The following is a 12,611-nucleotide window of genomic DNA, read 5'->3' on the forward strand; positions in this document are numbered from 1 at the left end:
TGGTTGGTAGTCTGAGTTAGATTATTTTTTAATTTGCACCTTTCAGATGGATGTGGAAGGTCAGTTTATAAATTATGACCTTATAGTATATAATTAAAATTTGCCCATACTTAGGTTAGCAGCTTTGTAACCTTTTCAAAGATGATTGGAGAAGTGAAAGCAATAAGGGATCTTAACAATAAATTAAACAGTACATTAACAAAGAAATTCACCTTCCCATGCGGCTGTGTGGCACTTTATTTTAGTTTTAAAAAAAAATTAGTTCATGATTAATTTTAATCTTAAAAAATATACTTTTTAAATAGTCTTTATTATCATTTAACAATGATGTACTATGAATCTATTCATGCCACATTAACAACTTTTCTAAAATAACATGTCATGTGTCTAGATCTTGGTATATATCCTGAATTCATTAAGAGCTTTTATTATAGTTACACAACTCCATATTTATATATGCTAATAAAAATTATTCACCACAATTAATGTCACGTGATTTTTTCTCTAAATTTTTATGTTTTAATTTTGTTAATTCACTACTTGTTAAGTTTACTTTTATTAACTTTATTAATATTTTTTTTACTTCCATTTTCTTGACCTTTTAAATTTTTATAAAAATTAAAACAAATAACGATAAATAATACGTTTCTTCTATAAATTATAAAATAAATGAATAGTACATTACATCTACTGAAAATATAAAATTATATAAGATTTTTCTTAATAACAATATTTTATAATTAATTATTAGGTATTTTACTAATTATCCTAACACTGTATACGTTTGGGTCATAGTAGAATCCTCTGTAATTTCAAATTCGTTGAGCTTAAATAGATGGCAGACAGTAATTATCAAGGCAAGGAAATGAAAGTAATCAAAGAGAGGGAAATGGGCATTAACTTTTAACATTCATTCACAATTCCACAGGAGAACAATATGCAAGGTATGAAGAACTACTATTAAGAAGTCAACACTGGAAAGATCCACTGATAGCCCATTTTATTAATAAAATAGCAAACAAGCATGCAAGAACCTTTCAAATTTCAATTATCAAAGGAATGAATATGCCCCATTTGCTCCAATAATTCTAATAAATTCCTTTATGAGTTTCAAACAAGCATGAATTGAAAAGTGACAAGAAATGACAAAAGAACGAGACAAGGACATGACACCAACATAAACATCCAACTACTTCTTGGGTGCAAGCCTAGACTTGATTTTCTCAACCTCCTTGGTACTCACTTGAAAAGCCTGGCCCAACACATTGTCTGGAACAGGTGGATTGGAAGTAAACAAGGTGAGAGCAATGGATTGTGTCCCTGGTAATTGGCTGTTGAAGGCAGCAATGACTGAAGCAGGTTCCTTTGCATTGTTCTTTTGGAAGTGAACTAAGCCTTTTGGGAACACAAATATCTCACCCTTGTAGATGGTCTTTGATATGAACACATTGGCTGTGGTTATGAACCCAACATCTAGTTGCCCTTCAAGCACAAACACTATTTCTGTGGCACGTGGGTGTGTGTGAGGTGGGTTCAACCCTCCTGGGGCATAGTCAATGCGTGACAAAGACACTCCAAGTGTGTTCAATCCTGGGATTTTCTCAACGTTGGCTCCTGTCACTATGGAACCATAGGTGGTGTTTGTGGCACCCGGTTTGGCTAATATGTCTGAGAAGAAATCAGACGGAGTTACCTTGGCAGCATCCTTGCAGGTGAATCCATTCACTTTAACCCCTGTTACCACCAACCAATTATCTTTTAATTACATCAAGAAAAGTTTAATTTGCCAATCATGCTACAACAATATGCAATTATTTCTAGATTTGCTAGTAATTTAATTTAATTGAAAAAGACTGTTTATTTGGTGCTCAATTATAGCCATACAGAGAAAAGTTAATTACATGGTGGGGTACTATCGGGTATATGATTAAACTTTAGAGCTATTAAAAAGCAAAATAAGTAGGTGGTTGATCTAATAGAAAATAATGAAATAAAAAGGATCAAATCTAATGATTTTGAGGAAAAGTAAGGGAAAAAAAAGGGTATACTTTTTTCCAGCTTACTTGCTGTATGCATGAAACTATACTATGCATCCTCTTCATCTATATAGAAAAGAATATGAAAGGAAAAGAGATTGGTGTGATGTAAGAGTAGTACCTGAGGCAGGGTCTGCCACACAGATGTCTTGAAGAGGATCAGGATCTGATGCAGCGGGGGTGGTTAACACCAAAGCAAGAGTCAAGAGTAGAAGCGAGCCTTCAAGCTTCATAATTGGCAATATGAATTGTTTGAATTTTTTGGATGAGTTGTGATGAAGTGATGGGGGGTTTTGGGTATTTATAACAATGGACAGATAGAGAGGAAGACTTAGAAGAGAGACACAGGAATCTACTATTGGTTGAATAAATGCCGCGCGTGTAAATTATTAAGGCTTAAAAGCATGCAACATGCTTACTTGTTTTTGGTCAATATGCCTACTTGTTACTTCTTGTGTTGTTTTGGTCAACTTGTTATTTCTTGTGTGAACTTAGAAGAAAAGTTATTGGGGTGATCCCAGGCCCAAGCCAATTCGATTGGGCCCTTCATCAACCAATAACCTGGCCCACACCATTGTTTATTGGATTAATTTACGACTATATTTGTAGTAAGACCTCGTTTAATGTTCCAAGTTCGCGGTTTCATCTAGATCAGTTCGCTTCTAAAATTCCAAATTATAATTCTGAAGGCATGGACTTTAAATTAAATCTAATGGTCATATTACTGCTTATGACTATTCCTTGTGTTTATTTAGTTCGTGTCTTCTACGGTATGAGCTTGATCTACTACCAACCATAAGGTTTTATCATATGTGATTTGTCTTCATGCGGATATTCTTGCAAAAATGTTGAGTTTAGAGGTCCTTTGTTTATTTTTAATTTGATTTCATACATATCCGACCACTTCAATCGTTTTTAATATTGAAATCTTATCCAAAAAGCATAGAATCTTAGGCTGTCTTAAAGCACAAAGAGTTGATAAACAGGCTAAAATGCCGTGCCAACTTCCCCATATGACTATTGGTGTTTGGGTTTTGTCCCTCAAATAAAATAATCTGTGATCTCTTGCATGCATAGAGAAGAGTGACACATGGATGTTAGGTGTTTGTGGGGACGTGGAACTACATAAGTCTTTGCTAAGGGGAGACAGAGACACCAAGCCATCCTCCAAATTCAAACCTACTCCTCTAATTATATGACTATTTGTCTCTTCCTTCTCTTTTAATTGCTAGCATCATTCCTTGGCTTTTTCCTCATACCATTGTTGCAATGCTTCAAATGATCAAGGCATCAACACACCAATTGGACAAGGGATTGAATAACATACAATTGCTTTGAAGATTTTATTTTATTTGGTTGTGGGTAAGTTTATATATAGATATGGTCATATATAGAAATTCCTTTGTTTTGGGATGGACAAGAAACAACACAATATTATTATATTGGTGTTACATTTATTACTCGGTTTCTTTGGCCTTGAAACTTAATTAAACAAGGGACTACTCGTGAAGCTTACATCATTGCTTTCCTCATGAGAAGCTAGAAGGTACGAACGGTGACCATGTCAAGTCAAGTAGAGGAACCAATCCCTCGTCGCCATCCTCACCAAATAACACGCATTGTTCAAAGTAATGGTTTCTGATCCAATCCCTTAATTGTAGTATTAGATATAACAAAAGTAAACACACCGGAGAATTCCTAAGCATTTTCAAGTTTCCTTTTTTGCACCGACACACTAAATTAAACAATAGTTGTCAGAGAGAGTAAAATAAATAATATAATAGAAAAGTGTTAAAAACGTGAATGTAAATATATTTGAGATTCAGCAATGAAAATCTTGTTATGTTTAATATTAATTATAAAATAATTATTATTTTAAATAATTAAGAAAATTAAAAATCTCATTTGATTGAATAATCAATTAAAGTAAAAAATTAGTCTGGTTTAATATATAAACTTGTAAGACGTGGATTGCAAAATAATGAAAAAGACATGTAGCTTATAAGAAAAGGAGTAAATATAGACTTTATCATGTTTTCGTTGGTTGAGTATTTTAAAAAGCTGTAATCATTATGTAAGTTTTATGAATAAACAAAAAAAAATAAAACAACTCTTTTTAGTATTTTATTTTAGGAGTAAAAAAAGTAACTTCTATTTTCGTGGTTAAAAGTACGTTGTAACTTAAAAGCAATTGTATAACAAAGTCACCTTTTTAAGTTAAAACAAGCACATCTGTAATTCAATCTTTCTTTTTCTTAGGGTAATGTCATAAATATGTGAATAGGATATAGCACTCATGCTAGCCACGCACTTTAATATACTCTTTGTACTACACTTCTCATTATTAATTAAAATTTATTATTTTAAGACCAACTACATTATAAGTGGTTGGGCCCGAACAGGCCCAATTAGAAAAAATACACCGGTAAAATGCAGGTGCAAGTCCAAAACAAGTTAGGATCCACTTTATCTTCACATCAACATGGTTTAGGGCTCTCGGATTTTGGCCCACTAGCGCAGGAGATTGTGCCTCCGACCGGTGCAACACACATTTATTGAATCTCGAAAAGGCATTCAAGACCCGAAAAAAAATCTCAAAAAAGCATCATTAATAAAAAAAATTATTAAATAATAAAATTTTATTTAAAAATATAATATTTATTACATTTTCATATTCTCAAAATAATTAATAATTTCTTTCTTAATAAAAATTTAGTACTTTTAATTGATTATTTTTAATTTTAAAATTTGAGGTTGACATTTTTCTGAAAAATTGACTTGGGCTAACATATAATTGGTGGAAATTGATTTGGGCAGAGTCCATTACAATCCATCAGAACTTGGGTGGGTCATAATTGTGATGAAAAATGAGGCAAATTAGAGGTAACATAAAACTTGTACAGATTGCAATAAGACGAGAGCCCAAAAAGAGTAATGGTCCCAACTGAGGTCCCCACGCCCTAGAAGATACAACAAACACGTACACCTTCTCACTGATTTTGCAGCTGTTGTCTAAGAGGACCAAAAGAAAGAAACTGAGTCAATTATTTTAAAAAACTGTTGATCAATTTAGTGTTTATTTATTTTTCTAAAATGTAATGAAGGAATAAAGGCACCCCATTTTAATTTAAGGTGTGTTAAATACTCCACGGAAGTTTATATAATATGTTTACATATGGCCTATAAAACAATTAATTGTTGCCTGTGCGGATTAAATACAAACCTTGCGAACTGTGTATCATAGCTGGAGATTAGCTAGTGGAACTAGCATAGTACTTGTTGATTGTAAGATAAAATTTAATTATAATTTTTTTAAAATGACTAAAATATAATTATAAATTAAATTCAATAAAATATATAGCATAAAAGTATACTTTTTGTGAAAAAAAAAACTATTTATGTATAAATTGATATGAATTATTCTTAAAGCAAAGTGTAGGAATAGCATCAATTAAACACATAATTAATAAAAAAAACTTATAACTATTGTTTACATTAAAAACAATACTTCATATGATGTTATATTTATACGTTGACTTTGTATAGTATAAAATACAATATTAAGAGTGTTATTGTGGTTTATAATATTTGAATATTATTTTTTATATTTGAAAGTTTAAAATTTATTCAAATGTTTAAATATTGAAATGTAATAAATTTGCTTTACAACTCTACTAACAATATTATGTTAAAATTAATGAATAAAAAAGTGTTAAGAATTTAACATTTTTAAGACTAAATTACCTAATATAATAAAAAAAAATTCAAGCATGATATTAATGCGACATTAATATGAAATGTTTTTTTTAATGCATTACATTAATACTTTAATATATATGGGTTGATTTCAATTAATAACTTTAAAGAGTATTTTATCTAATTATAAAAATCATTTTAAATTATTATCATATATTATTTTTTATCCACTTGTCAAAAGTCAAAATCTAACTTTATATTAACATAAAATAATATAGATTCTCTTATTCACTTGTCATCTTCAGCAAAATTACTCTTAATCATTAAACCACTGGCACACGCTCAAAGAAATAGAAAACAATTTGCCGTGCATACCAGAATGCAATAGAATATGTATGTACAGTGTCTAAGGCACTAGGCACAAGGCACCAACTAATAATAATAATAAAAGTGCAAAGGTTGAGAACAACTGGTACACGGTGTATGTTTAGAAGGAACAATTTGTTGGGAAATGGATAACCGATTTAAAAGGAGGTGGAGGGACAGCAAGAAGCCCAGAAGATATTGAGAGAATTGAATCACTAAAGCACTTTGGAAAAGCTTGAATAAGTTTGTGGGGAAAGTGATAAGAATGGTTGTTATTGGAAAAGCATATGGCATGGAAGGTGGGGTTTATAAATCAAGCTTTATGAAAAAAGAACATTTATGAATTAAGGACTAAAACATTATGTCTTTTTGATAGAGAAAGGATCCACAGTCGCTATGAAAGTCTAGTCATTTACACAACTTCAGCTCCACGACAAAGGGATGCATGATATAGACTGAAATTGATAGGTCCAAAATTTTAAGGGAACATAAGCAACTTCTATTAGCAGTGATTATTGATTTGATTAGTCCCCCCAGGGTAATAAAATGCTTTGTTTCTTCTATTAATAGCTGCAGTGGATGAGCAATGGGTAATCCCTTTGCTTTATAGCTAGCTAATAATTTTTCTTCCATCAAAAGTGTAGACTAACCTGAATTCATTTATATTTTAGTTCAGGGCTTATTAATTCATCGAATATATAGAATTAGTGTCTGACTACAATCCTACCCTATCATTTAGAGGAGTAGGATGTGGTCCATTTGACCATTTGACATTTCGGTTCCCTTTCCCCATCTGAATTTTTGTCACTTGATGCCTATTGAATTTTAAACTTACAATTTGTTGGCACTAATGCTTCTAGTTTCATTGAGGTTGCCAAATAAAATATAAAAATTGGATATCAATATATCTTTTATTCTTTATCTTTGATGCAGGATATTGATAGTATCAGGTGTTTTGATATGTCCCTCAAATTTTATGAACACAATTTGGACTATTATCATGGACATTTTCATTTTGACAAGCAGCCACTTGATGGGATCATTTACTATGATGTCTTTGTTTCTGTGCCATTAGGCCTCTAGCTGGACGAAGAAAGCTACCATGCTTAGTAACATGTACCCAGTGCAGGACAGTACAGTTATATTCAGTTTTTTTTTTTTTTACTGTCCATGCTTTCAAAGTGATTCATTCATTTGAAAGGTGAAAGTTCCTTGGGGAAGGGATGATACTAATACCCATTGCAACACTTGTTTGCTTCACCCACCAATCAAACAGGATGATGGAACACTAAAAAAAGTGTTTTCAGTTGATAGTGATTTTAAAACAAAAAAGATTTAGCATGATTGAGATACTAGAAGTTAGACTGCTATTTTGAAAGAGACTGTTCAAATGTAAGATGGATTTTATCAGTAGAATGAGATTCACAAGGCAAATCAAAAGGCAAATCAAAAGGCAAAACTCTTAAATTTCTGTGATATATATGGATGATAAGAGAGGGAAAGTGACATTCATGGACTTTTATCATACAATGGAGCTAGCTCTAAAGGACATTGAGGACACCATATGAGCTGTACCATGTGACCCATAGTTTGAACTTTGAATATTTGACCTAGGATTTTGGTTTCTCATACTTTTTTTTACTGCCCTGGGGAATGGAAGGTCAGCTTTGGTGAAATGGGTAGCTTTATGTGTTACCTTCGTACGCATGGAAATTTTGGGCTACATGTGGCTTTTTTTCCATAGGAAGTAAAATATAAGATCCTTTTCCGTCTGACAAAGTTGTCTAACCAAAAGGACAAGTTTCAACCCTAGTCCCTTCTTATGTATCATGATGATTAATAATTAATTATCCAAGGTTGCTGACACCTTTAACTACCAATATTAAGATAAGAGTTCATACTTAACTCACTAAATTCTTTGAATTAAGAACCATCCTTTAGGTTACCCTTATGACATAACATAATTAAGAGCAAAATGATTAGGAAACCACGTGATGTAAGTATGATGCAGCTTTAAAGTTTGTAAATAGTTGAAGAATTTGATCTGTGATATGACCACTTAATGAAATGATGCTATGTATCAAGCAGAGAAAAGTCTACCCAATTTCGTGAGCAAAGTCTTTTCCTTTCAATTTGACCCATGACCTTTACTGAAAGCTTCTGGTTTAGGAAATTGATAAATGCTGGCAATGGATTGTTCAACGAAGACAAGCATATATATCGAGTGGAGTGGGGCAACTGTGTTGGGTTGATTAAGATATTTGATTGATTAAGCATCCACAATTAGCACCCTTAAACCAGTTGTAAATTGTGCTTCCATATATCAATCAAATGAATGATGCTGTGTCAATAATACAACCCAAATCTTTCTTTACTGTTTTGGATTTGAAAATTGAAAATGCCAAACTGGTGAGCTAAGAGACCTTGAAAAAGGAGAGACAGAGAGCATGATAAGTAGCATGGAGGACAATTACTGAAGGATAGAGGGAATCAATTTAAGACCATGGAAATAATAAACTAGACCCCTTTGTGCATTTTGTGCTCAAAGTTTCTCTCTTTACCATCCTTGTCTGAGCTTTTAGCTTTTCTCGAAAGCTTCCTTTTTGGGCTATATGTTCAGAAATACCATTTCCCCTGAACATCCCATTCCTGTCTAAAACACAACTCTCAATATCATCTCAACAATGGTAAGCCTAGTCATTCAATTCAACCCCCCTTCTCTCTCTCTCTTTATCTTCTCACCATCTGCATGGTTCATGAGTTTCAAATCTTGTTGTACAGGCAGACCAAGATGCAAAAGAAGAACACAAGCCCCTCAACCAATGGAAGAGAAGAAAAGGTGGATTCAGGGCTTCCATGTTTATTTTTGGTAAGCAAAAGAAAAAAAAAAGTTAAGAAAAATCTCTCTTTGTTCTGTGCTTTGCTAAAAAGCCAATTAACCTTTTTCTCCCTTCTCTTCCTTGTTTTTTCATTGTAGTCTTGTCAGCATTGGACAACATGGGTTTTGTGGCAAACATGGTGAGCTTAGTCCTATACTTTTATGGAGTGATGCACTTTGATCTGTCCAGTTCTGCCAACACTCTCACAAACTTCATGGGTTCAACTTTCTTGCTTTCCCTTGTTGGAGGCTTCATCTCAGATACCTACTTAAACAGATTCACCACATGCCTGGTTTTCGGATCACTCGAGGTTCTGGTAAGTGGTGAACAATTAAATAAATATCTTTGGAAAAATTCCAAATCCCAATGACCTGACCAAATAGAGAAATGAATTAGTTCAAAATTTTTCAAGTTTCATAGCTTGTATGTATCTGATTTCACACACCTATAGGCCTTGGCAATGCTCACAGTTCAAGCTGCTTCCAACCACTTACACCCAAATGCTTGTGGCAAATCAAGCTGTGTGAAAGGTGGCATAGCAATGATGTTTTACACATCACTGTGCTTGTTGGCATTGGGAATGGGAGGGGTGAGAGGATCTATGACAGCATTTGGTGCTGACCAATTTGATGAAAAGGATCTAACCGAAGCAAAAGCTCTTGCAAGCTTTTTCAATTGGCTTTTGATGAGTTCAACCGTGGGAGCAATCACAGGAGTTACAGGTGTTGTGTGGGTTAGCACACAAAAAGCATGGCATTGGGGTTTTTTCATAATAACCATAGCTTCCTCTATTGGCTTTGTGACCCTTGCTCTTGGTAAGCCATTCTACCGCATCAAAACTCCAGGAGATAGCCCCACTTTGAGAATTGCTCAAGTATGCGTCTCTACTCGCCTTTTCCCTTCATTATAAGTACTAAACATAAACATACACATATACAATTTATAATGATCAGAAAAATATTTCCTTTTTTGTGAACTGTAGGTTATTGCTGTGGCTTTTAAAAATCGAAAGCTGTCACTGCCGCAGTCACATGAAGAACTATATGAACTGAGTGATAAAGATGCTACAGTTGAGAAGATTGCGCACACCAACCAGATGAGGTGACCCTCCTTGCTGAAAATTCACTTCATACTTAACAACATGCATACACAAATCAAGGCTAATAATTCCCTGCAAATGATAAGACAATTAAACTAAAGAGGGTCCAGCAAATTGGCATGTTATGATTCTTTTTCATGTACGTCGTAGTATGTAAAGCCAAGCATTATGGGCCCACTATAAGGTAAAGCCAAGCATTATGGGCCCACTATAACCTCTGCACGTTTATGAGTAGCAGAGATATGGAGAATGAATGAATGATCGTGGAAGGAAAAAAATATCTATGCCGTGTGTAAATTGCTAAACACAAAATAAAAGTATTCTGACAAACTAGGGAAGTGGTCTTTAAAGAACAGTACTGGATGCAATCAATGTTCTCTCTTTTCTTTTATTTTTCTGAGGTATAGGGAATAGCTGTGCTTTTTATTTTGTTACTACTTTACCGTGAGAAGATGAAATTTGAAAAGCACGTTCAGCTTACCTCAATGATTTTCTTCTTTACTGATATTTAGTTATTATTTTGTTGCTTAAACCATAGCCTCCTCATGTACAATAATTGATGACACACTTTTTTTCACATACATGCATGTTAAAAAGTTGGGGTTTTTTCAATCATTCAGGTTTCTAGATAAAGCGGCTATTATCCAAGAAAATTCAAAACCTCAAGCATGGAAGGTGTGCACAGTGACACAAGTGGAAGAAGTGAAGATCCTAACCAGGATGTTACCTATAGTGGCCAGTACCATTATACTGAACACTTGTATGGCTCAGCTTCAAACATTCTCGGTTCAACAAGGGAATGTGATGAACCTGAAACTTGGTTCTCTTACAGTGCCTGCACCATCTATTCCCGTCATCCCTCTTGTTTTCATAAGCGTCCTTGTTCCTATGTATGAGTTATTTTTTGTGCCATTTGCAAGAAAGATCACTCACCACCCTTCAGGCATCACACAACTTCAAAGGGTAGGAGTGGGATTAGTCCTCTCAGCAATATCAATGGCAGTGGCTGGGATTGTGGAAGTGAAAAGAAGGGATCAGGGGAGGAATGACCCCTTAAAGCCTATAAGTCTATTTTGGCTCTCATTTCAATATGGTATATTTGGAATTGCAGATATGTTCACACTCGTAGGACTACTGGAATTTTTTTACAGGGAATCACCTGCAAGCATGAAATCACTGTCTACATCTTTCACATGGTTGTCAATGTCTCTTGGCTACTTCTTGAGTACTGTCTTTGTCAATGTCATCAATGCAATTACCAAAAGGATCACCCCAAGTAAACAAGGTTGGTTGCATGGGTTTGACTTAAACCAAAATAACCTCAACCTGTTCTATTGGTTCCTAGCCACACTTAGTTGTCTTAATTTTTTTAACTACCTTTATTGGGCCTCACGGTACAAGTACAAATCTGAAGAGCGTAACTCAAGCCCAGATTTGAAGGCTTTAGCTGAAATGTCTCTGAAAACAAGAGTGAGGGAAGGGAACACACGTGAGTGAAGGACCCTCTGGCAAAGTTAGAGAATGGAATTGAAGCACAGTGTCAAGAGTCAAGACAACACTGAATTGAATAGAGTGAGCATAAGAGGCTGCTATGTAATGTACTAATGCTAAGCTTGGGATTTGGAAATAGATAGTTATTGAAATATCTGTTATGGTACATGCGTGCTTGTATGATTGATGGTTATTATTGTTGCCTCTGCTACCATCTGTTTGTCTCCAGAGTTTAAAGCTTTTCTTTTTCAACTTGTTCCTTTTTTCAGCCAAGTTAGTTCACTTGTTTAATGTTTTTGTAATTCGTTGCTAAGCAAAGTTAATACTTAAATAATTTTTATAACATGTCTATTTTTTCACATTATAAAAAAGCATTTATAGTTAAATTTTATTAAAAATTATAATATTTAATATATAATAATATTAAATACTATAATTTTTTTATAATATTTTTTATTTTTTATTGCCCAAAATATTGCACAGATAACAAAAATTAAACACTTAAATTTTAGTCATATAAAAAGTTATTCAATTTGTATCCAACATCATTTATGGTAACATAGTCGTAGATAAATAATGAGCTAAGTGTCATCCTAATATTGATATCACAGGTTTGTACTAGCAAAAAGCTAGTTTTTCATCAATTTTTAAACAAATATTATTTAAGGTTTGATATAAAATTAAGAAAATTATTAAATACTTTTTTTACTTTAATACAATATAAACTTAATAAACTATTTATACTTTATTAATATCCTATTCTATTTGATAACAATATCAGAAGATGAAAATCATGTAAAAAAATGAAAATAGTATTTCTAATTTTTAACTCATTTATTTAAAAAATAATTATTATTTAAGTAAAAAATAGTGATAATAATTTTTCATATTTTTAGCGCATTAATTAAGTAACATGAACTAAAGAAAAACTAATACCCTTCTATCAATTAATATAATAAACATGGTTATCATTAAACACTTTTAAATTAAACAATTATTATTTTTTAGAATATAGTAAACATATAGTTTTTATTTATCGTTATT

At 32.9% G+C, this 12,611-nt stretch overlaps 2 protein-coding genes across 3 annotated transcripts; one reads left to right on the top strand and one right to left on the bottom strand.

The window, feature by feature from the left end:
- Positions 1–892: 892 nt before the first annotated feature.
- Positions 893–2,344, bottom strand: LOC113863901 (rhicadhesin receptor-like). Of its 2 annotated transcripts, none has more exons than XM_027497680.1 (2): positions 2,158–2,327; positions 893–1,734 (listed from the first exon to the last, which is right to left on the bottom strand). In XM_027497680.1, the coding sequence occupies exons 1-2, from the start codon at positions 2,267–2,269 to the stop codon at positions 1,190–1,192; spliced, it is 657 nt and encodes a 218-aa protein (XP_027353481.1). In that variant the 5' UTR covers positions 2,270–2,327; the 3' UTR covers positions 893–1,189. The 2 variants fall into 2 exon arrangements, with proteins under 2 accessions (XP_027353481.1, XP_027353480.1); XM_027497679.1 differs by having other exon boundaries at positions 991–1,755; positions 2,158–2,344.
- Positions 2,345–8,696: 6,352 nt separating this feature from the next.
- LOC113861407 (protein NRT1/ PTR FAMILY 4.6-like) lies at positions 8,697–11,624 on the top strand. The gene is made up of 6 exons (XM_027494208.1): positions 8,697–8,785; positions 8,880–8,967; positions 9,076–9,293; positions 9,429–9,851; positions 9,960–10,078; positions 10,697–11,624. The coding sequence occupies exons 1-6, from the start codon at positions 8,783–8,785 to the stop codon at positions 11,571–11,573; spliced, it is 1,728 nt and encodes a 575-aa protein (XP_027350009.1). The 5' UTR covers positions 8,697–8,782; the 3' UTR covers positions 11,574–11,624.
- Positions 11,625–12,611: the final 987 nt, after the last annotated feature.

Source organism: Abrus precatorius, unplaced genomic scaffold (genome assembly GCF_003935025.1).
Source record: "Abrus precatorius isolate BTA unplaced genomic scaffold, Abrus_2018 Scaffold3, whole genome shotgun sequence".
NCBI lineage: Eukaryota > Viridiplantae > Streptophyta > Magnoliopsida > Fabales > Fabaceae > Abrus > Abrus precatorius.